The sequence below is a fragment of the Pleurodeles waltl genome, chromosome 9 (assembly GCF_031143425.1).
Source record: "Pleurodeles waltl isolate 20211129_DDA chromosome 9, aPleWal1.hap1.20221129, whole genome shotgun sequence".
Classification (NCBI taxonomy): domain Eukaryota; kingdom Metazoa; phylum Chordata; class Amphibia; order Caudata; family Salamandridae; genus Pleurodeles; species Pleurodeles waltl.
The window spans coordinates 748,914,362-748,939,450 of record NC_090448.1 but is presented as its reverse complement, the minus strand read 5'-3'; the positions used below and the strand labels follow the sequence as shown (position 1 = coordinate 748,939,450).

Here is a 25,089-nt window from a genome sequence, read left to right as displayed (position 1 = left end):
ACACCTCGATCAACACAGCATACAAGGACAATGGAACGTACATCAAACAAAACTGCATATAAATCACCTAGAACTGCTAGCAGTTTTTCAAGCACTAAAGGCTTTCCAACCAATAATAGTTCACAAATACATTCTCGTCAAAAGAGACAACATGACAACAATGTATTATCTAAACAAGCAAGGGGGGACACACTCAACACAGTTGAGCCGGTTGGCACAAAAGATATGGCATTGGGCAATTCACAACCAAATTCGCCTAATAGCACAGTTTATCCCAGGGATTCAGAATCAACTCGCAGACAATCTCTCTCGAGATCACCAACAGGTCCACGAATGGGAAATTCACCCCCAAACTCTGAACACTTACTTCAAGATCTGGGGAACACCTCAGATAGACTTGTTTGCGACAAAAGAGAACGCAAAATGCCAAAACTTCACATCCAGATACCCACACAGGCAGTCCCAGGGCAATGCCCTATGGATGAACTGGTCAGGGATATTTGCCTACGCTTTTCCTCCTCTCCCTCTCCTTCCTTATCTGGTAAACAAACTCACTCAAAACAAACTCAAACTCATATTAATAGCACCAACTTGGGCAAGGCAACCCTGGTACACAACGCTGCTAGACCTATCAGTAGTACCACACATCAAACTGCCCAACAGACCGGATCTGTTAACTCAACACAACCAACAGATCAGGCACCCAGATCCAGCATCGCTGAATCTAGCAATCTGGCTCCTGAAATCCTAGAATTCGGACACTTACAACTTACACAAGAGTGTATGGAAGTCATAAAGCAAGCCAGAAGGCCATCCACCAGGCACTGCTATGCAAGTAAATGGAAGAGGTTTGTTTGCTACTGCCATATTAATCAAATCCAACCATTACACGCAACTCCAAAAGATGTAGTGGGTTACTTGCTTCACTTACAAAAATCTAACCTAGCTTTCTCTTCCATTAAAATACACCTTGCAGCAATATCTGCATACCTGCAGACTACCTATTCAACTTCCCTTTATAGGATACCAGTCATTAAAGCATTCATGGAGGGCCTTAAAAGAATTATTCCACCAAGAACACCACCTGTTCCTTCATGGAACCTAAATGTTGTCCTAACTAGACTTATGGGTCCACCTTTCGAACCCATGCACTCCTGCGAAATACAGTTCCTAAACTGGAAGGTTGCATTCCTCATCGCCATTACTTCCCTAAGAAGAGTAAGCGAGATTCAGGCGTTTACAATACAAGAACCTTTTATTCAACTACACAAGAATAAGGTCGTCCTGAGGACTAATCCTAAATTTTTACCAAAGGTTATTTCACCGTTCCATCTAAATCAAACAGTGGAACTTCCAGTGTTCTTCCCACAGCCAGATTCCGTAGCTGAGAGGGCACTACATACATTAGATGTCAAAAGAGCATTAATGTATTACATTGACAGAACTAAAAACATCAGAAAGACTAAACAACTATTTATTGCATTCCAAAAACCTCATGCAGGAAACCCAATATCAAAACAAGGTATAGCCAGATGGATAGTTAAATGCATCCAAATCTGCTACCTTAAAGCTAAACGACAGCTGCCCATTACACCAAGGGCACACTCAACCAGAAAGAAAGGTGCTACCATGGCCTTTCTAGGAAACATCCCAATGCAAGAAATATGTAAGGCAGCCACATGGTCTACGCCTCACACATTCACCAAGCACTACTGTGTAGACGTGTTATCCGCACAACAAGCCACAGTAGGGCAAGCCGTATTAAGAACATTGTTTCAGACTACTTCCACTCCTACAGGCTGAGCCACCGCTTTTGGGGAGATAACTGCTTACTAGTCTATGCAAAACATGCGTATCTACAGCGACAGATGCCATCGAACTGAAAATGTCACTTACCCAGTGTACATCTGTTCGTGGCATCAGTCGCTGTAGATTCGCATGTGCCCACCCGCCTCCCCGGGAGCCTGTAGCAGTTCGGAAGTTACCTTCAACTATTTGTATATATATCATTTCAACCTTATATAGGTACATACTTAGTCACTCCATTGCATGGGCACTATTACTACAATACAACTCCTACCTCACCCTCTGCGGGGAAAAACAATCGAGGATAGAGTCGACGCCCATGCGCAATGGACACAAAAGGAGGAGTCACTCGGTCCCGTGACTCGAAAGACTTCTTCGAAGAAAAACAACTTGTAACACTGCGGCCCAACACCAGATGGCGAGCTATTGCAAAACATGCGAATCTACAGCGACTGATGCCACGAACAGATGTACACTGGGTAAGTGACATTTTCATTCTCCAGTATTGGGGTATCTTTCATAGATTCACATGCTTGAATCATTCCCCGTCGTCGAAGTGGGAGTCCCACGGTACATAGAAAGCAATAAATAGAGAATTTTTTTTTTTTTTTTTTTTTCATTGAAGTCAATAGGAAAAAACACATTCAATTGTACAACTATCAGCCTCCTTGGAAAGAGCCCAAACCTCAGCCAATCAGGCGTGACCACCCCTTTAGAATCCTCAGCACAGAGGCTCAGTCTCTCAGATTTTCTTCCGCATGTCGTGTGTAAGGGAGTCTCCCTGAGCTCTGCTCAGTTTTTTTCTATCTCTTCAAGAGAAAATCTTCAATTTTTCACTTTTGTTCTTACTGTAGTATTATTCCATCTGGTCTACAGCAAGAAAAGGTTTATTTAGACCTTGTGGGACCTGTGGAAAGTTAAGACTTCACTGTGAGGACCCTCACAAGGAATGTATCTACTGTCTACATCCAGAGCATAAGGTCAAGGACTGTAAGATCTGCAGGACCTTTCCCAACAAGACTCTGAGAGACAGAGAAGCCAGGCTCCTACTTTGGCTTTAGAAAAGAAAGGCCAGAGAAGCTCTTTCTGAGGAGGAAGACAGCAACACTTCAGTGACCTCAAAGAAAAGGAAGAGGTCTGTGGAGAGCTTCTCCCCCAAGAGCAGTAAGTCAGCTAAGAAGCTGCATGCATTTAAGGACAGGCCGGAGGAGCAAGCTTCAACATCCAAGGTAATGTGTGGTAAGGTTCGCTCAGAGCCATCCACACCTGCTTCTTCATCAAAGAAGCTCAAAAGACCTTCAAGTTCACTACCACCGTCTGCGTCCGGAAAATCCACACCGTCGACAAGCGCATCGTCAACGGCAGGCCTTCCTTCATCGACGACAACAGCGACGGCCACGTTTACGGCTCCATCGTCGCCAATGATCGTAACCTCGTCTCCACTGTCATCTACGACGATAACGTCGGTGAGCTTGAAGTATGGTCCATCGTCGGCTCACACCCTGAAGATTACAAAGAAGCCGTTGACGGGTAAGAAGATAAAATCTTTACCGTCGACGCACTCATAGACGAGTAAATTCAGAACATCTCCGTCGGTCTCACCGACGAAAATAGCAACGACGCATCCGTCGACGACAACCCCGTCGGCGGCAGCCCCGTCGACGGAAACCTTGTCGACATTGGCACCGTCGACGGCAACTTCGTCAACGCTCACGGCACCGATAACGGCTCCACTGACGACGGCTCCGTCGACGCCTACACCGTCGACGAGAACACCATCGACGAGCGCTCCGTCGACGGCTCAATATCCTGATCCGATACCTAAACGTTTTGGAGCATCTCCTTACCTGCCACAGAGAATTCTACCTATAAAGAGCAAGTCTTCTCTCTTACTTCCATCGCATACATCACCCAGTAAGGTCACACCAGTACCTCCGCAGCATCTCTTTGCTGACGAGGAGGATGACGATGTTTATTCTGATGATGGTTTCTTTCCGGTGGCACGTAGTCCATCTGAACTACGCATTAAGTGTCAGGAGGAAGATGAAGAAGAAGATGTCCAGCCTTATTCGGACCAGCAAGATCAGAGTCACCTACAACTTCAAGGGCAACAGGAACAGACAGTTCAGATGCCTGTCTCGTTGATAGCCAATCTTCAACAGATGATGCAGGATTATTATTCAAGATTTCCTCCACCTGGCTCGTCTACCCCGGTGCAACCTCCGCAGACACCAGTGTCCACCCCTGTTAGACCATCTGAATTTCCTGATCCTACCACAGCACCTTCATCTGAACAAGATATTGCTCCACCTTCGTCTGAGGACGAGCAGGAAGAAGGTGAAATTCAGGACACGGATTCACTCATTCCAGAATGGGATGAGTATCAGATTCAAACTCCATCTCCATCTATGCCACCACCAGTGGACTCTCCACCGCAGGATATTGGTGGCTTCCATAGTGTGATGGAAAGAGCTGCGAAAAGATTCCAGCTGCCAATAACATCAAAGCAGTCAGACTGTTTTCTTTATGACTTCAAAGAAGATACTAGAAAGTCTGTAAGGGCCATACCCATTGTTGACTTCATTTGGGAGGAAGGCCTTAAGGTCATGCAGACTCCATTCTCCATTCCCGCAGTCTTACCGAGACTTGAAAAGAAATATAAAGCACCGGACAATTCTCCAGCATGTCTGGTTAGTCACCCTAAACCGGACTCGGTCATATCGCAGGCAGCTCAGAGGAGGTCCAGGAATCCATCGGCATCTCTGACTGCCCCCCCAGACAAAGAAGGACGTCAATTGGATTCAATAGGGAAGAAGTTCTCAACGATGGCGGCCACTACAGTTAGAGCAGCAAGTTCCCTAGCAATCCTAAGGAGATATGACCGCTAGATGTGGTCTGATATGTCGCAGTTTATAGACATGTTACCTGAGGATAGAGTAGAAGCACGCAAGATTCTACAGGAAGGTGAAAAGATTTTGGCTGAAATCATAGACTGCGCCATAGACGTCTCGTCTACAGGTTTTCGCCAGTTGGCCGGAGCGACCGTACTCGGGCGCCAGGGGTGGCTGAAAGCTACTTCTTTTAGGCCAGAAGTACAATTAAAGATCCTGGACATGCCGTATGATGGCGAGCTCTTGTTTGGCAAGCATGTGGATGATACGTTACAATCCATTAAAGCAGACACTGAGACAGCCAGATCTCTGGCAACACTACAATACAAGAGACAGCCCTTTCGGGGAGCAAGAGGGAGAGGAACCTTTTCGTATAGAGGAGGTGCTCAACAATATCGCCAATACTCCTCTTACCAAAGACAGTTTCGCTCCGCCTTTGGCCAGCAACAACCACATTCCTTTCGACAACAGTCATCCACTCATTTCAGGCAACAAGCGAGAGGAAAGTCTGCTTACAAGACCAAGGAGACAACAAGAAAGCACTGACCTTCATCGGATGCCTGCACCCAGCCCCTATATCAACACTCTAATAGGGGGCAGAATTTCCAAGTTTCTACACCAGTGGTACAAAATAACTTCAGACAAATGGATACTCGATATTGTCAACCGAGGACATACACTAGAATTCAACCAACCTCCCCCTCATGTACCACCAAGAGGTCCCCCGCCAGCCCATCTCAACGAGCTTATGGAACAGATTGCTATCTTAATAAAGAAGGGAGCAATAGAGATCGTACCAAGGAGCCAGAGGGGAACAGGTTTTTACTCCCGCTTCTTCCTTATTCGGAAAAAGACAGGGGACTGGAGACCTATTTTAGATCTTCGTTCTCTCAACAAATACCTCAAGAAGCAGTCTTTTCGTATGATCTCCCTTCAAGACGTCCTGCGCCTACTCAACCGAGGGGACTTTAGGACATCTTTAGATCTCCAGGACGCATATTTCCACATTCCCATTCACCCCAGTCATCGGAAATTCTTACGATTCAGGGTTGCAGGCACTCACTACCAGTTCAGAGTGTTGCCCTTTGGCCTCAGGTCGGCCCCAAGAGTATTCACCAAAGTTTTGGCACCGGTGGCAGCCCACCTCAGGCAACTAGGGATACAGGTGTTCCCGTATTTAGACGACTGGCTAATAAAGGCACGAACAACATCAAAGGCTGCCAGGGACACGGAAACATGTCTATCTCTTTTCGGAACTCTGGGCTTGACAGTCAATTACCCCAAGTCTCACCTAGATCCTACCCAGAACATCACCTTTCTAGGGGCCATCTTGGACACAGTCCAGGCAAAGGCTTTTGCTTCACACGACAGACGAAAGAAACTTCGAGACTTAGCAGCACTTCTCAGCAAAAGAAAGTCCGCTTCACGCCTGATTGGCTGAGGTTTGGGCTCTTTCCAAGGAGGCTGATAGTTGTACAATTGAATGTGTTTTTTCCTATTGACTTCAATGAAAAAAAAAGAAAAAAAAACCTCTATTTGTTGCTTTCTATGTACCGTGGGACTCCCACTTCGACGACGGGGAATGATTCAAGCATGTGAATCTATGAAAGATACCAATACTGGAGAACCACAGTTACAGGTAAGTAACTTATTTTCTTTTCTATACAAAAACCTATTGGCCTGGAATTGTCTTTGAGTGTGTGTTCCTCATGTATTGCCTGTGTGTGTACAACAAATGCTTAACACTACCCTCTGATAAGCCTACTGCTCGACCACACTACCACAAAATAGAGCATTAGAATTATCTCTTTTTGCCACTATCTCACCTCTAAGGGGAACCCTTGGACTCTGTTCATGCTATTTCTTACTTTGAAATAGTACATACAGAGCCAACTTCCTACATTTGTATCTAAACCTCGTGTTTCTAGAGACCGCCCGGGGGTGCGCCAGCACCTTCCGCCACTCTGCCTGTCAATTCCCTTCCCCCTAACTCCTCCCATTTCGTCCTTAGTGTCTACAGGGGACGAAGTGTGGTGTCGGTGAGGGCCCTGTAGAGCCTGGTGACCAGTCGCCTGTCCCTCCCTCCCGTTACTATTAAGTGGAGTATGGCATGCGTCGCTGGTTCTACATTTACAGTGGACCACAGTTTCCGAACAACCGATACTAACATCCAATACGTCAGGAATTGTCCCCCTGGCACTCCGTCTTTGTCTGTTAACTCCGCAAATGTGCGTAAAACCCCCCTCACGGAAGAGGTCCCCTAACTTCATCACACCAGCCTGTGTCCAAGCCGTAATATGGCTTGCATTGAGAGTGCGGGTTGGTGCTCCTATCTGTATTGCAGTCAGTGAAAGCTCGGGAGTAGGGTACCGCTACTCCAGTGCGTTTGAGGCAAGTTTTCCAATAGGTAATAGCCACTTTCAACAGTCCGGACCTCCAGAGGGGGAGATCTCCGGCCCCCATCAGCCCAGCTATAAAGTGGTTCGGTAATATCTCGCCCTCATCTGTATTCAGTCCCTTGCAATGGCGCCCCTCAGCCCAACACGCAATCCATTGGACCTGGCAGGACAAATAGTACAATTCAAAATCCGGGACTGCTAGTCCCCCCTCAAGAGTCGGACGGCACAGAACGGACAGTGACGTCTGCTGGCGCCCCCCATCCGAGAGCAGTCCCCTCAGGAGACCATTCAGTTCCCTGAACCAGCACTTCGGGACCAACACAGGCAGATTGGCGAAGTAGTATAGGAGCTGCGGTAGCATGACCATTTTGGACAAGGCCACTCAGGCCATCAGGAGGTTGTGCGGCTCCAAGGTTCCCGTCACGCAGATCGTTCAGCTCGTGGAATACCTGGATGCCCAGATATTTGAAGGAGAGGGGTGCCCATGAAATATCGACTGGGCAGGTGGATGGGCGCTCAGTGCCCGTAACCAGCGGGAAGGCGTACGTTTTCCTTCTATTGACTCTGAGACCCGACCAATCTCCAAACTGTTCCAGTATCGATAGTGCCCAGTGTAACCCGGTCTCCCAGCTTCTGAGGTAGATCAGTAGGTCATCCGCGTAAAGTGAGATTATGTGTTCCGCCCGGCCCATTGCCAACCCCTAGCCCTGACCCTCCTTCTGGAATTGCACTGCCAGCGGCTCAATTGCGATCGCAAACAGCAGGGGTGAAAACAGGCAACCTTGCCTGGTGCCGCGGCCGACAGGGTAGGAGTCTGACACCCCCCCCCCCCCCCCCCCCCCAAAAACCACTCGCACCCTGGCCATTGGATGATAGTATAACAGTTCGACCCATCTGACCCAGTTCTCTCCCAATCCTATCCTGTCCATCACTCTACTAAGGTAATCCCATCTCACCGAGTCAAATGACTTTTCTAGGTCTACCGACAGGAGCATAGCCTCTGGGCTCCTCTCTCCAATCGGGGGATATATGGGTTTGATCCTCTGGAGGGACCTGGTCCTGCGCTTTCTCTCTTCCCTGCGCCGTTGTCTGCGGTGTATTTTCCCAGCGGGGCACCGGAGCCTCCCCCCGCATTGTTCCCCTCTAGCCACTCCCAGGCCTCCTCCGGAGTCTGAGTGATGCAGGAGGGACGTAGCACGTTCTTTCAATCGCGCCGGGAATAAAAGTGAATATTGCACTCCTGCTTCTTTCATGGCTCGCTTCACCGCCATGTATGATGCCCGCTTGATCTAAACTTCTGCAGTGAAGTCCGGAAATAAGTTAACTGCACCACTGTCCACCTTGAAGGGCCGAGCCTCCCTGGCCCACTGTAGCAGGATGTCTCTATCCCTATAGTGCAGTAGTTTGGCTACCATTGTTCGTGTGGGTCTTCCCGGCACTGTCGGCTTAGCCAGTACTCGGTGAGCCCTTTCCAAAGCGAAGAACGGGGTAAGAACGGGGCAACCTCCTGTTGCATCCATTTTTCAAGGAAGGAAACCGCATCCGTCCCCTCGACTTCCTCCAGCAGGCCAATGATGCGTATGTTACTTCTGCGACTTCGGCCCTCAGCGTCTTCGGCCCTGCGCTCCAACCACTGTACCCACTCCGTTAGTTGCATGATCGTGGTCTGCATCTCCTGTTGCACTGGGGTCACTTCTGCGAGCGTCGTTTCTGTGGTCTGTACTCTATCTGCCAGTTTCTGGTGGTCCGCACGTAGTAGGTTGAGCTCCGCTGACACTTGTCCGATTTCCTGCTGAAGGGTGGTCTTGGAGTCCTCTATGGCCCCTAATATTTTATCCAGAGTGACTTGTATGGTTTGCGGAACAAACTCTGCCATGTCTGAGGCGCTCCGGTCGGGAGTACGGTCCTTCTTTTGTGTCCGTCCCTTCTTGCGGAGTTTGCTCGACATAAGGCCACAGGGGCTCCAGTGCCCGCCCCACTGGTGCCAACAGGATTCGTTACAATGGTGCTCCTGGGTGCGTCTCAGGCAGTTCGGCGCGCATGGGAGCTATAAACAGATCCCCGCCCGGTGATCAGACCCTTTTAATTGCATGTGGCCATTAATCATTGCTGCTAAGACCTGGATCGAGGGCCCAGGTAGTATCCCCAGCGCTTTAAGGAGGGATACACCCTTCATCCCTCTGTCTGGGCCGCAGTCCAGCGCCAAGTCTCTCGCCCCTGCTAAGTCTTTGTTGCATTGCCCCCAGGGTCCGGTTACTCACCCGACCTCCTCGTCTCTAAAGGTATGGCTCCGAGGGATTCATCGGTCCGCGGAGGACCCTGAGAGCTTTCTCAGGTTCACCCTCACCTCACTCTTCAGCTGTCCTCCCCCGGCCCAGGCTGCCACCAGCACTCACTTCACCGCACCTCCGGTTCCGTTCCGATGGCACCTCTTGTGGACCCGATTTTTTTTTTTTTTTTTTTTTTACTGGCCAGGTACAGTTTCTGTTGCACCTGCTGCTAGTCGAGCTGTCCGCGTTCGTTGAGTCACGGGCCCCTCTCCCGTCTATCGCCTCTTCTGGTGCGCTTCCCTCACGACAATCCTCCACCAGCCTCCATTCACCACCGGAGCACAGCGTACACCAAGTTGCGCCCACGTTGCTCCCCTGCCTTCTCTGCGGTCCGCTCCTCAGTCTGAGAGCAGGCCGCGTCCGATCATCAGGCCGCACCCCCACCGGGGGTAGGAGAGCCCCTGCAGGTCTTCGTTCCAGGTTTTGGGTGGTCTTCGATGGCCCCTGCAGTTCCGCACACCGCCTGGCCTTCCCGGTTCTGTGCGGGGTCCCTCTGGGGTCAACATTTAAGGATGATTTTTTAGGCTGTTACGGAGCAGCGTTTTCACGCGTCCGCCATTGCTGCCGCTCAGTCGTTTTTAGTACTTCCCCAGTCCTAAGGCTCCTTGGGTGGTATTGTGGGTTGGGAGTGATTTTCGCATTCTAATATCTTAGTGTATGGTTTGGGACCCCCCCCCCCCCCCCCCCCCCAATAGGGGCCCATGTTATTTTATGCCTTTACTTACCTGTTGCTAAGGATATTTTTGTATGTCTGTATCGCCGGTTAGGAGATAAACAAAAGTTAGTTCTAGAGTGAGTGGTACAATAAATAGAACATATTTTTCTAACACTGGTGTGGTTATTTCCTGTGTTTACATCTGAGTGACCTGTGTGGTATTTTTAACTGCTTTACAACCTCCTGGATAAGACTTAGCTGCTCTCCACATCTACCCCTATGTGAGCTATGGTTATCTAGAGCCACTTATTCTATCACTAAGGGTTGCCTGGATTCAGAACATGGTGCCTCACCTATAGGTGTACACCATATAATGAGCCAGGCTCCTACAAACAGATCTTACACTCCCCATCTGCCTTCAAAGTAGATGACTTACTCAATTATAACTTGTTATGCAAGTATGGCAACTACCGACTTTAAATAGGACCATTTCAAGATGTAAAGAGAAAAAAGGGTTGCTGTTGGAATCGGTCCACACTCAGTTGGTCTTAAATATTGTGGTTACTGGAGGCTTGAATTCTTAGCTTCTGCATGCATTGAGGTGTTGCTGGTCTGCAAAATACTTTTTTTGTATCTGCACCTTTTAGCAATTACTTATACCACGACAATCCTAATCAGGAATTTTCACCATAGTTCCTCTGAAATTTGAAATGTTCCACACAAGAGATTCCCAACATTGCTGGGGAAGACACTCTTCTTTACTTCTTGAGGACTCCCTGTGTTCTGCAATGTATCTTTCACTGACGTTCACCTCTGCATGAGGAGCTGTGAAAATGTGTGGTCCGTTCACTCTGTTTTGAGAAATTGTTATTAAATCAATATTTATTGTTTCAGTTTGATGGCATGTGTGGCTGTAGATAAACATACAGTGCATACGTCTGCCATCTAATGTTTGGTCCGGGAGGTTGCAAGTTTTTTTTTTTCAAAAAGTCTTTAGAGTCTCAAGATATAGTGAATCCTCCTCTTGCTAGTAATGTGCATGGGCATCAACTCTATTGTTAGATTGTTTTCTTCTGCCCTCGAGTCGGTTGTGTTTTCACCATTCTCCGGTTCAAGACCATTTTTAGAGATCTTCCATTTGGAAACCTCCCATACAATTGGTATTATCTTTCAGATGTGTATTTTCCATCTTCTGCATTCCAGGACGGAAAAAACTATTTGTTGGATTGACACGCTTCGAAAGTGGCCCTTCAGGCTGCCATTTTCTCAATTCCATCATCACAGGATTAAAAGCATGATGGAACAGACTCCTTTCCGTTTCAGTCCTAAGTGCCACGCAAAGTTTCTGTGGACTGACCACCACCAGTTCTGCAACCTCTGATTGTTGCCAGAACATAGAGAGGAGGACTGTGGCACATGCCAGTCTTTCCGAATGAAAAAGACACTGCAAGATAAGAGCCCGTCCTCACGATATACAGTAGCAGGAAATTGAGGACTCGCAAGAAATTTTTGGACTCCTAAGATGCCATGTCCAAACAGGAGCTGGAGCTTCAAGAGGCCTCAGCTGCCGAGGAAGAGGCCTCCTCCACTGAGGAGTCGTACTCTGAGGTGGACACAATTCTCAAAATGCAACAACTTCCTCCGCTCAATCAACCGTGAATAAAAGCCCTACTGCTCAGACCAAAAAGTCCTCCACCATAGAAGCAAAGGCTACTGGGCTGCCACTGCCTTCAGGCCATTGCAGGTCCTGAAAAACTAATTTGTATGCCCCTCCGTCGGGCTCTGCTCCGAAAAGCATACCTAAGCCTTCCCCTTCTATACCGAGCTGAACATCATCAGCCTCGGCACTGAAAGCTTCTGCATCCCACTCTGCAACGGCTGCTTTGGCACTAAAAGTAATTACTGCCTTGCCCGGCATCGAATACTTCGGCATTGAAAGTCAAGAGTGCCTTGGTGCCGAAAAGAATAAAATAATAACTACAGCCTCTGAGGCAATGACTTCCCTTGAGCCTAGCCTCCACAAAATTAAGCAACAGCTCCGCTCCAGGCAATCTCTACTCCCAATTCAGCCCCAAATGGGTCATGTCTTGATCAAAGCTGTTGTCACCACACCCTCTAAACTGCAGCTTTCTTTGAAGAGGCTCTTGGTACTCTTACCAAACACAAGATAGTGGATAGAGACTGGGCTGATATTCACCCACCTCTGCCTACATCTCCAGCACCAATCACTCCATCACCACCTACCTCTTCATCTCCTCCCTCTCAAGGCGACTCTTTTGACATTACCCCATAGGGCTAACCTCACTCATTTCAGGCACTCAAGACATAGGGGATGATAATGTGCCTTTTCCCACAGATGCAGACCTTTGGTCTCATTATGATGTTGACACATATGTAGACACTGACCCTGATGTCTATCCAGCTAAACCATCTCCACCGGACGATGCTACTTCTTTTCAGGAACTTATTGGGAGGGCAGCCACATACCATCAGGTGCCCCTATATAAAGAACCAATTGAGGATGATTTTCTTTTTCAAACCCTCACAACATCTCACAGAGCCATACAATATCTTCCCATGTGTAAAGGCATGATGAGGCATGCTGAAGATATTTTTCAGGATCCTGCCAGGGCACACTTAACCACTCCGCGTGTGGAAAAAAAAGGTGTAAGGCTTCCCCTCTGATCAAGTTTTCATTAAAGGTCAGATACTTGCAGACTCACTTGTGGTCTCTAACATCAGACAGAGAGCCAGCTTTCAAGCAGCTCTTAGTGCTTCACCTCCTGGCAAGGAGAGCAAGCTCATTGATGCCTATGGCAAGCATATTGCTGCTCAAGCGTATTGCAAACACACAAGGGCTGCTTGCTAGATACGATCGTACCCATTGGGTTGAAATGGAGCAGCTTCTCCAATACCTTCCAGAGGAGCACAGAAAAAGAGGACAGGAGATTGTTAGTGAAGGACAGCTAATTTCAAGCAATTTCATTTGCTGTGCCTTAGACTCTGCAGATACAGTCGCAGGAGGCATAAACACTGGTGTTCTCTTACGCCGGCATTCCGGATTTAAGCAGGAGATACAGCAAACAATCTTAAACGTACCCTTTGACAAAGCGAATCTTTTCGCACTGCGGGTTGATAAGGTGAATAAAATAATTAAGTTAAATAATGAAGTGGCCAAGTCCATGGGAGCTTTCCAGACCCCCGCTTCAAGTGGTGCCTTTCGTAGGCCACAATATAAAACCTCCAAAACATCGGCACCAGACACTTCATTATCCTACCACAAAGGCCCAACCCCATTGTAGGAAGCTGGCTCTGTATATACTATATCAAAATGAGAGATAGTGTGCACAGAGTTCGAGGGTTCCCCAAGAGCCTTGACAGAGGAAATAATAGATAATATTAATGCTCTATTTGTGGTAGTGTGGTTGAGCAGTTAGGCTTAACACAGGGTAGCGTTAAGCATTTGTTGTACACACACAGACAATAATAGAAACAAACACTGAATGACTTAACTCCAGTCCAGGATTTTTATATAGAAAAATATTATTTCTTAATTTATTTCTAGAACCACAAGATTCAATTAGCAGGTAAGTACATTAAATGAAAAGTACTTTGCATTGTTATAAACAGGACTTTGAATGGAATCAACAATGTACACAGTATTTCTTAAAATGGTAAAAAGCTTTTTTTTTTAAAAGTGGACACTGCAATATTCAGCAGTTTCCGAGGGAAGAAAGTACAGTACAGTTTTGGAGGTAAGTAATCGACTTACAGGTTCAGTCTACGGGGCATAAGTAGCCCACCACTGGGGGTTCAAGATAAACCCAAACACCCATCACCAGCAACACAGGGCCGGTTGGGTGCAGAGGTCAAACAGGAGCCAAAATAATGTGGGCCCCACTTGAGACAGGGGGTACTCCGGTTCTGGTCTGCTTGCAGGTAAGTACCTGTGTTGTCTGAGGGAAAACTGGGGGGGGGGGGGGTTTGAGGAGCACTGGGGAGGCCCAAGTAGGCACCAAACATGCACTCTCAGTGGCACGGGGGCGGCCGGGTGCAAACAGGGCGTCTGGTTCCCAGTGGAGCTCGATAGGTGGACCCCGGGGGTCACTTAGGTGCTGCAGGCAAGGCACAGTGGGGGCTTCTGGGGCAAGCCACCGACTGGACAGGGAGGAGGGCCGCCTGCTGGTCACTGCTACACTGGTGGTCGGTTTCTCTTGAGCCTGGGGGCTGCAGGTGCAGTGCTTCTCCAGGAGTCTGATATCTTCGTCCCGGGCAGTTGCGGTCGGGGGGTCCTCGGGATTCCCTCTGCAGGTGTTGTCGTGGAGAGGTCAGGCCAGGGTGGACACTCGGTCAGAATGGCCTGGCGATCCTCTCTAGCTAGTTGGACCACCCGACATGGGCGGTGGGTGTCTGATCCAGAGTGGTTTTGGACTCACGCTTCTGGAATGAGGTGGGAGTCCCTTGGAAGTAGTTTCCTCTTCTTCGTCTTGGACAGGTCCCCTGTCCACAGGAGTTTCTTGATCCTTGGTGACGCAGGCATTCCCCTGGAGGTTTTTCAGGGGTCGCTGGTCCTGTAGAACGCGTTTTTTCTTTTGCAGTGTCTTTGAAGCAGGAGACAGGCCGGTAGGGCTGGGGCAGAGTCATTTGGTGTCTCCTTTTCTTCTCTGCAGGGTTTTCAGCTCAGCAGGCCTTCTTTTCTTGAGCTCATCAGGAATCTGACTAGCTTGGTTTAAATTCTAAATATAGGGGTGTGCTAGGGTCAGGGGGCAGTAGCTAATGGCTACTATCCCTGAGGGTGGCTACACCCTCCTCGTGCTCTGTCCTTTTGGGGAGGGGGACACATTCCAATCCCTATTGTTCCTAATCCTCCAAAGCAAGATGGAGGATTTCTCAAGGAGGGGGTCACTTCAGCTCTGGACACCTTAGGAGTGGTCCTGGCTGAGGGGGGGTGACTCCTCCTTGTTTTTCCTAATTATCCCTCTGGACTTGCAGCCAAAAGTGGGGGGTTGTTTGGAGAACGGGCATCTCCACTAACTGGAGTCCCCTGGGGCACTGTAACACGAGGCTTCAGCCTTTGAGGCTCACTACCAGGTGTTACAGTTCCTGCAGGTGGAGGTGTGAAGCACCTCCACCCAGGACAGGCTTTGTTTCTGACCACAGAGTGCACTAGATGGAAGAAGTATGCAGATCATGTGAATATATACAGCACTGCAGGCTACAAACAGATGTTTACTGGGTATGTAATACTTTCCTTATCCACTTCTCCCTTTTTTTTCCCTCCCAGTTCATAACTCCTCCCCTCCAGTCACCCTCCGGTTCCTAGAGTGTTTTGATACAAGGGTGCCATGGAACTGTTTAAAATAGGATAAATAAAAGAACATTCTTCCTGCATATCTGCCCTAAATAGTTTCTTATATTTATTTCAATGTGGGTTTGATGTTTCTTTCCTAATAATTCCGAAGAGTACATGTTACCCTCTTTTCATGCATGATTTTTTTATAGTGTCTGGAGGTAAATAAGTTGTGTATTACTTTTTTCTGTGCACTTCTTCCAGATGGTTGCAGTGCTTATCCAGCAAGAGTAAAGCAGCCGCATTGTCACTCTTGTGTAAAATCACCTCACGTGGGCAAAGCACCACAAATGTAGTTACAACCGATTGTGGCAAGTCTGTTCAACTTTAAATTACAGATCAAACGCCAAGCAGGTCAGTTTGGCCTCAAAAAGCCTTTTTGAAAAATAGTTTGTTCTTCTTCAAAATGTAACAGATTGTTTGCAACTGGACTTTCTATTCTAAGCCGATGGCTATATAGGTAATCCAAGCTGAGGTTAAAAGTTGTTTCCTAGTACATTGGTGCTCCAGTGATGTCACCTGGAGATCTGAATGGTTATCCCTTCCCTATTTTTTAAATTACTTGTTGCATCATCGTGCTGCTCCAAAAAGGAAATTAAGATGATACCTTCCAAAAATATTCACATATCCTAAGGAGTTCTACCTTTAAAATGAGGGTACGTCTATTCTGAAGCATAAAATGTTTTGAGATTCTTACTCTTGTTATTGTTTTTTACACAAGTAATTCAATATAGGCTAAATGTGCTTAAGAACCACTGCTGCAGCTAAGTTGTCTTCTTGCCCCTGATAACTTCTGTGTTTTTGTTCATTCTTTTAGATGCAGCCCAGCTGATGTGGTTTGAGAAGATGTATGTTTGGCTGCAATGTGTAGAGAAGTACTTTATCTACCCAGCAGTGGTCCTGAATGCTATAACGGTCGATGCAGCCACAGTCAGTACACAACAAGATAAGCTCTGTATCTAGTAAGTTGCTGCTCTTTGCAAGTCTTCTTCAAGAAATTGCTGACACCCTCAAAAGCGTTCTGTACAAATTTACAACTTGACATTCTGCTTGTACAGGTTGTAGACATTGGGACATGCTGATAATGGACCCATAGACCACTGTCCCAATTTCAGAAACAGTATGCTACTTGTGGCATTGGGGTCCATTTTCTTCAAGGGATCGGAGTTGCAGTGCTGGCTCTTTGCTTTTTTGAGTGCTAGAATGGAGGCATACATTCCCATATAGGCCTTCATCATGGCATAAGCATGAGGCCACACTGAGTTACAAGCCTATTTCCACTCTATTCATTTTAACAAGCAAGCTGGTTTTGTGAGCTGTCCCTCGTGGTGTGAATTTAAGCTCATTGCAAAAGGAGAGGCTAGTTGCAACAAAGGACAGGAATCATCCTCCACCATCCACTTTAAGGAATCTAGCCCATGTTCCATTCTGCTGCATTATCGATAATAAGTTAGATTACATCAGAATTGCATTTAGACTGATAAATGTTCAGTGTAAAGTAATAACAAGGCCACATTTTGTGACCATGTGTACCACAATTGCCCTGATTTGTTTGCTGCAGAGCTTCAAGCGTCCAGGCAGTGACAAATGAATGTGATCTTTTGCCTCTTTGTGGAAATGGTGGTACAACTGTTTTAGTCTCCGAATGTTTCTATCCATTAATGGAAAGCTCCTTTTTATGTTGTGCCTATGCAGCGTGTATGCGCTGTCTCTCAACGTGCTGCAAATCTGCTTCTGTGGGCTTTCACCACACCTATCACTTACTTGGCCTGGCTTTCAAAAATACTTTGGTTTGTTAGGTGTAAATGCTTTAGGTTTGTCCTGCCTTTAGGCTGTTTTGTTACTGCCATGGAGACTGACCCTGTTACATGGATTATTGGATTATTGCACGATCGTCCATATACCTTAGTGTCTGCGCACTACTTTTTAGGTTGAGCGGAAGCGTACGACATTGTATACTGCTTATGTGGGCTTCCAGCTATTTCATTTGTAAGTTTCAGGGTCATTAAAAAAATCCTTGCTTGCTAGTGGTCAGTCATGCCTCTTTGTCCCTCCTCCTGTTTGGGAGCAGGGACCAACTACTGTATAATTATGCGTTGTGATGTGTATCTGGTCTGTAGGGAACCTTTTTTTCTGCTCCTGTCCAGGTATGCTTTCCTTTTCATTTGCAGAGCATTCTTCCTCTGTGTTTAGCTGTAAACAAGGCTATAAATCATGCTGTTATCTTGGTCACATTTGGTCTTTTTTGGGCTCTCTGCATCCTCTTAGCTGCCTTGCTCCCGCCCTTCCTTGGCTTGGATTTTCTTTACCAGGTGTGCCTCCCTGTGTGTGCGGAGAGCAAGAGCAGAGGATCCCTTGTAATTGCTTAAAGCCTAGACACTCAGCTCTCCCAGGACTCTGCAATCTTTACAGATGGTGCCCACTTCTGCTCCATACTGGGATCCCACTCGCAGCTCCATCAGTGCACCTCAGTTCACACACTCCAAGCCCTCAGCTGTGCCAGTGCTAGGAACATCACACACGCTTTCTACCAGAGCACCTCAATACTTGCAGTCAGTACACTCTGCTGCTCCAGTACTGAGACCTCAAGTGCAGCTCCATCAGAGCACCGCAGTTCACGCACTCCAAGCCCTCAGCCTTGCCGGTGCCAGGAAGCCCTCACATGATGTCTCCCAGAGCACCTCAGTCTTGCAGGCAGTACCCTGGTGCTCTAGTACTGGGACCTTGGACGCAGCTCCATCAGTGCACCGTTCTTTCTTTCTTTCCCTTCTTTCTTTTATTTCTTTGCACCCTCTTCCTTTTGTCTGTTGTATTCCTTTCTGTTCTCTTTTTCCACCCATTCTGCTTTCTCTCCTGAGGAGTAGTTATCAATGGACCTACAGGTGCAGTGGTGCCGAGGCCCAGAAGAACTATGGACCTCACTCACCTCTAATTAATGCTGTGTTTTCCTACCGAAATTGCAGTCAAGCATTTTCCTTTCTTACTCCAGGGCCCATGGCACCGTTGCTAGCCACTTGTCCTCTCCATCTTTACTCCTAACTCCCATTTTCCTTTCACCCTCCAATCCGTCCCAAATTATATTTTTGTTAGGGTGTTTTGAGCATTACACTCTTAAGCCTAAAAAAGTATTTCTTAAAACAAATACAATTATCATAAAAAAATTTATAAGATAGAGGAAGAAGGTAAACGGGAGTGCTTTAGGTAAATGCTGGGCCACTGCAATTATATTGCAGGAAAAGATGAAATTATGAGGCAGGGTTGACAATTTATGTGGAAACAATGCCAATAGCTCTAACACAAGAAAATGTGAGACCTACTGCATTGCGGATGCTTGTTTGCTTTGCCTCTCTGCTTCAAGCTCTTGTCTATGTTTTCTTCCTCTGGCATCTCACTGTTTCTTTGCGGTTTCTGCACCTAACAAAGGCTGCAAGTTTGAGGGGGATTCTTTTGTATATATTCATGTAGCACAGTCTCGACCAGAAGATTGGAGCGCTTTACATGAGCACCAGTTAAATTTGCAGCCCCATTCCTAAATTCTTCCCAAGTTTAGCAGTTGAAAAATTTGCAAACTGGCACCTTTTTAAATAGAAAAAATACAACATAAACCCTCAACACGACTCTCCCCGGCACAGTGGGAGAGCCAGTGTTACAATATTCACTCCACTCAGGAGATTCGCCCCATAATGCTTTACGGGGGCATTGCTTTTACAACAAGTTTTGTCAAAAACTGAGCCTGTGACGGTCCTAGGGCAATAGGGCCACCACCAAAATGATGAGCACAACGTGCTCTTTCTGTCCAGCTTATCTTCTGGGTCCCCACAATAGGTTGGGGGTGGCCAAAATCATAATCTCTCCCACCATTTAATGTCTTTATAGGCAGGGCCATAGCTGGGACTATATTTTTTGACAGGCATGGTCCCCAGTAATGAAAATATGAAGGGAGGGCTTTGTGATGCAGGAAGAGGGGTTCTATCTTCAGATGTTTTTGAACCGTGCTACACTATTAGCACAATTTTTATAACATGCATTGCTATCAGTCACATTTTTTATTATACTATTATATCCAAAGGCGTTTTAGACAAAACATGTGATCAAGAGTGTTTTTTTTTTTTTTTTTATATATTAGAGTCCAAACATACGGCTAAAGGAGGATACAAGTATTCCATCAATGGAGTTTTCTCGAACGTTGTGGAAAATGGTGACTCTCAAAGCACCCTGAAGCAGTAACATGCCTATTGTATAAAGCTAGAATTGTCTCCAAAAAATGGCAGATTTGCAGTTAGTATTGTGCTCTAAATGAGCCCCTGCATAGTCATATGCTGAAAGATAGTTGCCTGCAATGGATTTATTAGTATAAAGAACAGGTAGACTGGCATGGCCCTTAGGAAATGAGGGCCTGATTACAATTTTGGAGGAGGTGTTAATCCGTCCCAAAAGTGACGGATATACCACGAGCCGTATTACGAGTTCCATAGGATATAATGGACTTGTAATACGGCTGGTGGTATATCCGTCACTTTACCGTCACTTTTGGGACAGATTAACATCTCCTCCAAAGTTGTAATCAGGCCCTGAATGTAGAAACCTCCAATCAGTGGAGTGACTGCAGCTCCAAATTTCTAGAGCATTTCATAATAGGTATTAGTTGTGCCATTTCTAAACAATATGTCACTATGCCCAAATGTAATGGTAATCAACTTACTAACTTCCAGAAATTAAAAGGTTAAGTTTTCCCTGTCGAGGATTGAACCCCATAATGTGCATATTGCAGCAGACTCAAGGTGGCTGAAAAATACCTACTTCCATTTCCTTATACTAAGTACAAGTGAAACTCCCCTTTCCATTCCAACAAAGTAATTTATCAAGAGTTTTGTTCTGTATGATGCACTTGCAGAAGGTGTTCATAGTGCCTGGACTCAATACCAGATACAGACAAAATAAAGTAGGGGCCCTTGAGAAAAGAAGAGAACCATACAGAGGACAACAAGTACATCTAAAACAACAGTTAAGCTAAAAGGAATTCCCTGCAACAGAACACCGTAAGAGATGAACACTATCAGACTGAAGACATATGAACTCCTGAAACTATTCAAACACATAGGGCTTTGATACTGAAGCACCTGAAAATCCAAATACCTGAAAGAGGGAATAGCCATGTTAGGAGGCAGGTCTGTCCAAGAGGGCAATATTTGAAAACAAATTACCACCTTGACAGACTCAGGTCACTGGATTAATACTATCTATGTAGTGGCAAATCACTAGAAAGCCAGAAACTGGACACCATGGGCCACAAATTTTAGATTTGTTTATAAATCCGGTGGAGTGGAACGGAAGACAACTTAATGACTTAATTGGAGTTTGGCAGATGGAATATTTCGACTCAAATGTGATAGATGTCTCATCCACCATATTACAATTGTATCCAGTCCTCCAGTATTACAAGTGATAGTCTTATGCTGCGTGTATTAAAGTCAATGGGATATCCGTCACATTTTGACAGGGTATCCTGTCATACCAATCTAAATACAGTGATTATATTAGAGGAAGGTTTTTGAGACAATAACAGTTTGTAATGAGGATATTTTCTAATGTGTGAATTTGGACGTATGCTGGTTCATTTGCCACTACACTAGCTCAGAAGAGCTATATCCATCAATAACAAGTATCTTAATTTTCACTTAGTAATTATAATTGTCAATAAACAATATTTTGTAAAGCGATGTGATGTTTACTGAAGCAGCGTTTTCATTCCCCCTGTGGGGTCTAGGAATACTCTAATGTGACAGCCTGGACTCCACCTGGTGCACTGAGGTCCTGAGGACTGATATCTTAAGGTTTATGGCCTTTTGTGATCTTACCATCATATGTTCTGATCATATGTCTCCATGCACATCAAATCTATAATAGCTTAATGATGACATTGTAGCATCTTGTCACATATTCACAAAGATTGGCTTGGTTTCTGTAGGATCCCTGCAGTGCTGATGCAGAGATATGGCCTCACTATAAGCAGCCATATCAACTGCCTTTACTGGCACCCAGTGACAAACGGAAGGGTGTACACGAGTGTAGTGATTAGTTACCCATCTCTGACACGGTATGAGACAGCTTGATTAGTAACAAAACACGTCTTCACTCTCTTTCCAACATGTAACCCAGAAATTTCAAGTTATTTCAGTTGTGTTCCTGTCGTTTTTCGAATAAGACTTGTGTAGTTGGAAAAATAAAAACTATAGAAGCGGAATGAAAAGAATAACATTTGGGCTGTGCAGCTTGCTCACACTTGACATGGAGCAAGCAAAATGATCTGACTACCTCTTGCAACCTGAACTCCAAGCAGGAGATTGCATTAACATACTCTTGGACTGTGGAAACAGAAGTCATCAGGATCTCGGTGAAGAGCTGGACTGCAAGAAAAGGGCATCCTGGCCAGCAGTTAGTTAAGCAGTTCTACGCTTGTCTTCTTAACATGCATTGTTGCCTGTAGAAAAGACAGCTCATGTCGTCATCCCAAGTGTGATTCACTCATCCAGTCGTGGATACTGATAGCATTGCATAAATATAGCACTACTCACAAAGGTAAACTTTTTTTTTTTTTTAACGTGTGACAACAATTCAGAAAGGATTTCCTTTTATGTGTAAAGCCATTTATAAAGTGAAGGTTCCATTCGTTGATCCCATTAAAGGATTGAGAAGTGGTTGTTCTATGGAATGGCTTGCCTTAAAACAATGAAAACACCCACAAATGTGCATTTAGGAGCATTCCCTAATTGCAAATATTAGGAAAATTATGACCTAAGCCTGTACTTCTCCTGCATTTTGCAAACAGGTACACTGATTGGGAAAAAAAATCTGAATCTAAAAGTACCAGAAAACAAAGTAAAAGCACGGACTAGATGAACTAGTCCTGTGCTTGCCATGCCACCAGATTCAAGCTAGCCTGGCTAATGAAGGGTGATACCCTGAAACCGGTCCCAGGATGCTTGTTTCTGGTCCAGGGAGGACCCCATAGGGAACAGGGTCAAGACTGATTTGCATATGGCTGGGTCTGAGCTTGAATGGCATGGCAAGCAAAATAACTGATGGATTAAACCCAGATCTGTGACTGGGGCTGAATGTTTGATTTGTTCTGCATTCCGTCCATCTTCTGTTGCATTTGTCGCCCCAAGTGGGAAGGGTATGCCCAGACGTGGGTCCCGTGCTTGCCATGCCACCAGATTCAAGCTAGCCTGGCTGATGAAGGGTGATACCCTGAAACCGGTCCCAGGATGCTTGTTTCTGGTCCAGCAAGGACCTGGCCTGGCAGTTCGGGCTGGACTGTTCCCATAGGGAACAGGGTCAAGACTGATTTGCACATGGCTGGGTCTGAGCTGGAATGGCATGGCAAGCAACAAAACTGATGGATTAAACCCAGATCTGTGACTGGGGGTGAATGTTTGATTTGTTCTGCATTCCGTCCATCTTCTGTTGCTTTTGCACAAGCCTGACAATGGGCAACTTGGCCCACAAGCACTGCCCGCCCTGGGTTGGTTTTACTGGCATCTGTGCCTCACGTGCAGGCCACCTTTTAGAACAGATAGTGCTCTGTTGGTTCTGATGCTGTTGTTAATAATCTTGGTGTAGTCTGCCTTCAGTGGATCTCAAAATGTCAAGCATATTTGTTACTTGGTCAGTTAGGGGATCAGCCTGTTCCACAATTTATGATATTCAGTCTGGGTTTTACTTTGGTCAAGAAGAACAACTCAGGTGGTTGTACTGCAATATACGATTATATAGATCAATTGTACTGACAACATGAGCACATGTTAAGGTTTCTTTAGCTGGGTTAAAGTATTGGGTGATAGAAACAAAGGAGAACACAACTCTCTCATTTGCATGGCAGGGAGATAGAAAGCTGAGCAAGGTCTTCTACTATGCCTGGTTGCAATAGACCTAAATAACCTCAATCCAGCCAACCGCTGCCTATGTCCACAGACAGCACTCACTGTTTATGATTCTTTTTTCTCTTGTCCCGTATATCCTGGCTTTTACTTCACTCTCAGAATAGCTGCAACCAAAAAGCCAGGCCAGGCCTGTGCCTAAATTGCGTTTCTGCAGTCAGGTAGAAGTGTGCGTCAGGCAGTACAGATGCATGTACTGAGCTGTACCTGAGGCTGCTGCAAATGTAACTATACACTAAGCCCAGGGAAGTCTACACAAGTCATCTCATCACTTGCTCTGCCCTAAGTACATCTTGCTGACCCCATATTCTGCAAATTTCTGAGGAAGGAAGAACATAAGTCCGGGAATGCCCCCGACCTGCCATGACACACATAAAAGATCCATAACCAACATTAATTGCACATTGCAGCATCTGGAAACAGACACAACAAATGTACAACTTGATAGCTACCAAGTTTTTGGTTTGCTTATGTGTGACTAATCCATGGTTTTAAACTGGTTATGAGTGAAATCCGGATGTCTTATGAGTGACACTGCAAGTAACACCTTGTCATGAGTGGAAAACAATGGTTAAATTCATGTGACAGCACATTGCAGACATGACCCGTCTGTGTAGCAGTGTGGTCTTGACATAGCCTTAAAATAACTACTACAGTCCTCAAGTGCATATCCAAAGTAAGCAGAGCTCTCAAGTTTCTGGTTTAATGTGTAATTACCTGAGCCAATCAACTTTTTGCATTTCTGGGAATTGTAGTGCTGTTGACCCCATCATAAAATCTTAATGCAAGTCCCTGAAGGCAAAGAAAAAATTTGGATTTGATGAGATACTCATGCACGGAATTGGAAAATGTGAATGATGTGAATCAATAAGCTGCTTCACTTTTCTAATATGATCATTGTAGAAGCAAAATAAAATAACTTTGAGAGAAATCAAACTTGTTTATGGTCCACCTTGTAAGGATGATTCAACTTACTCTCATTTGAAAATGTGATATTTACCTGTGTGTAGAGTCAGTAAAACCACTGGCTCTTTGGACAGTAGCATGTGGGGTGATATTTGAAAATTTCATACTGGAGGCGCAGTTTTAAAATATCTTAGAACCTTCCTCTTTTTTTCAAATAGGTGGTGGTGAAAGTATTCTCCAGCCTGTATTTCTTAATTCGAAAGAAGGCTCATGCTAGATATGCAAACTGAAGTACATCCATAGTCACCAGGCATGTGACTTGGGAGTCCTTTGATAAGTGGTGCAGAGATTTAATCTACAGAGCCAGTGTGTACTCTAATATTGCAGGAGAAGGCAGGGCGAATATTTTAGGGAAATATTTTTGTTTCCGATTATTTAGCAACAAGGGATCCACTGGGAAAAAGCTATGCACATGCACAACTAAAAGGATTTTAAATTGTGGCCAAATTTACCAAATTCTCACGCAGCAGCCAAAAATGGTGCATTACTTGAGAAGGGGAGAACAGTAAAGAGATATATCTCTGTAGATATGGCTCTCCCTTCCCCTATCCCTGGCACAAACGTTTGCTGTTGAGCCATAATGCAAGGGTGTGTGCGCTAGTCTAGCTTAGGTTTTGTACTGGAAGGGTATTCTTCTGGTACAAAATACTATGCCTAAACTAAATTTCAAATATTTTCTACTTTGTATATGTGCTGTACAGTGCAGCACACATGCAAAGTCTGAGAAGAAAGGAGAAATAAAAACATTTCTC

At 45.8% G+C, this 25,089-nt stretch overlaps 1 protein-coding gene across 3 annotated transcripts in view; it reads left to right on the top strand.

Moving 5' to 3' along the window:
- The window catches only part of PCNX3 (pecanex 3), a 707,803-nt gene that overhangs the window by 339,925 nt on the left and 342,789 nt on the right, over window positions 1-25,089 (top strand). For all 3 annotated transcript variants that reach the window (XM_069207883.1, XM_069207884.1, XM_069207882.1), the window contains one exon: window positions 16,249-16,393. In XM_069207883.1, the coding sequence (XP_069063984.1) occupies window positions 16,249-16,393 (145 nt within the window). The remainder of the gene's footprint in view (window positions 1-16,248; window positions 16,394-25,089) is intronic.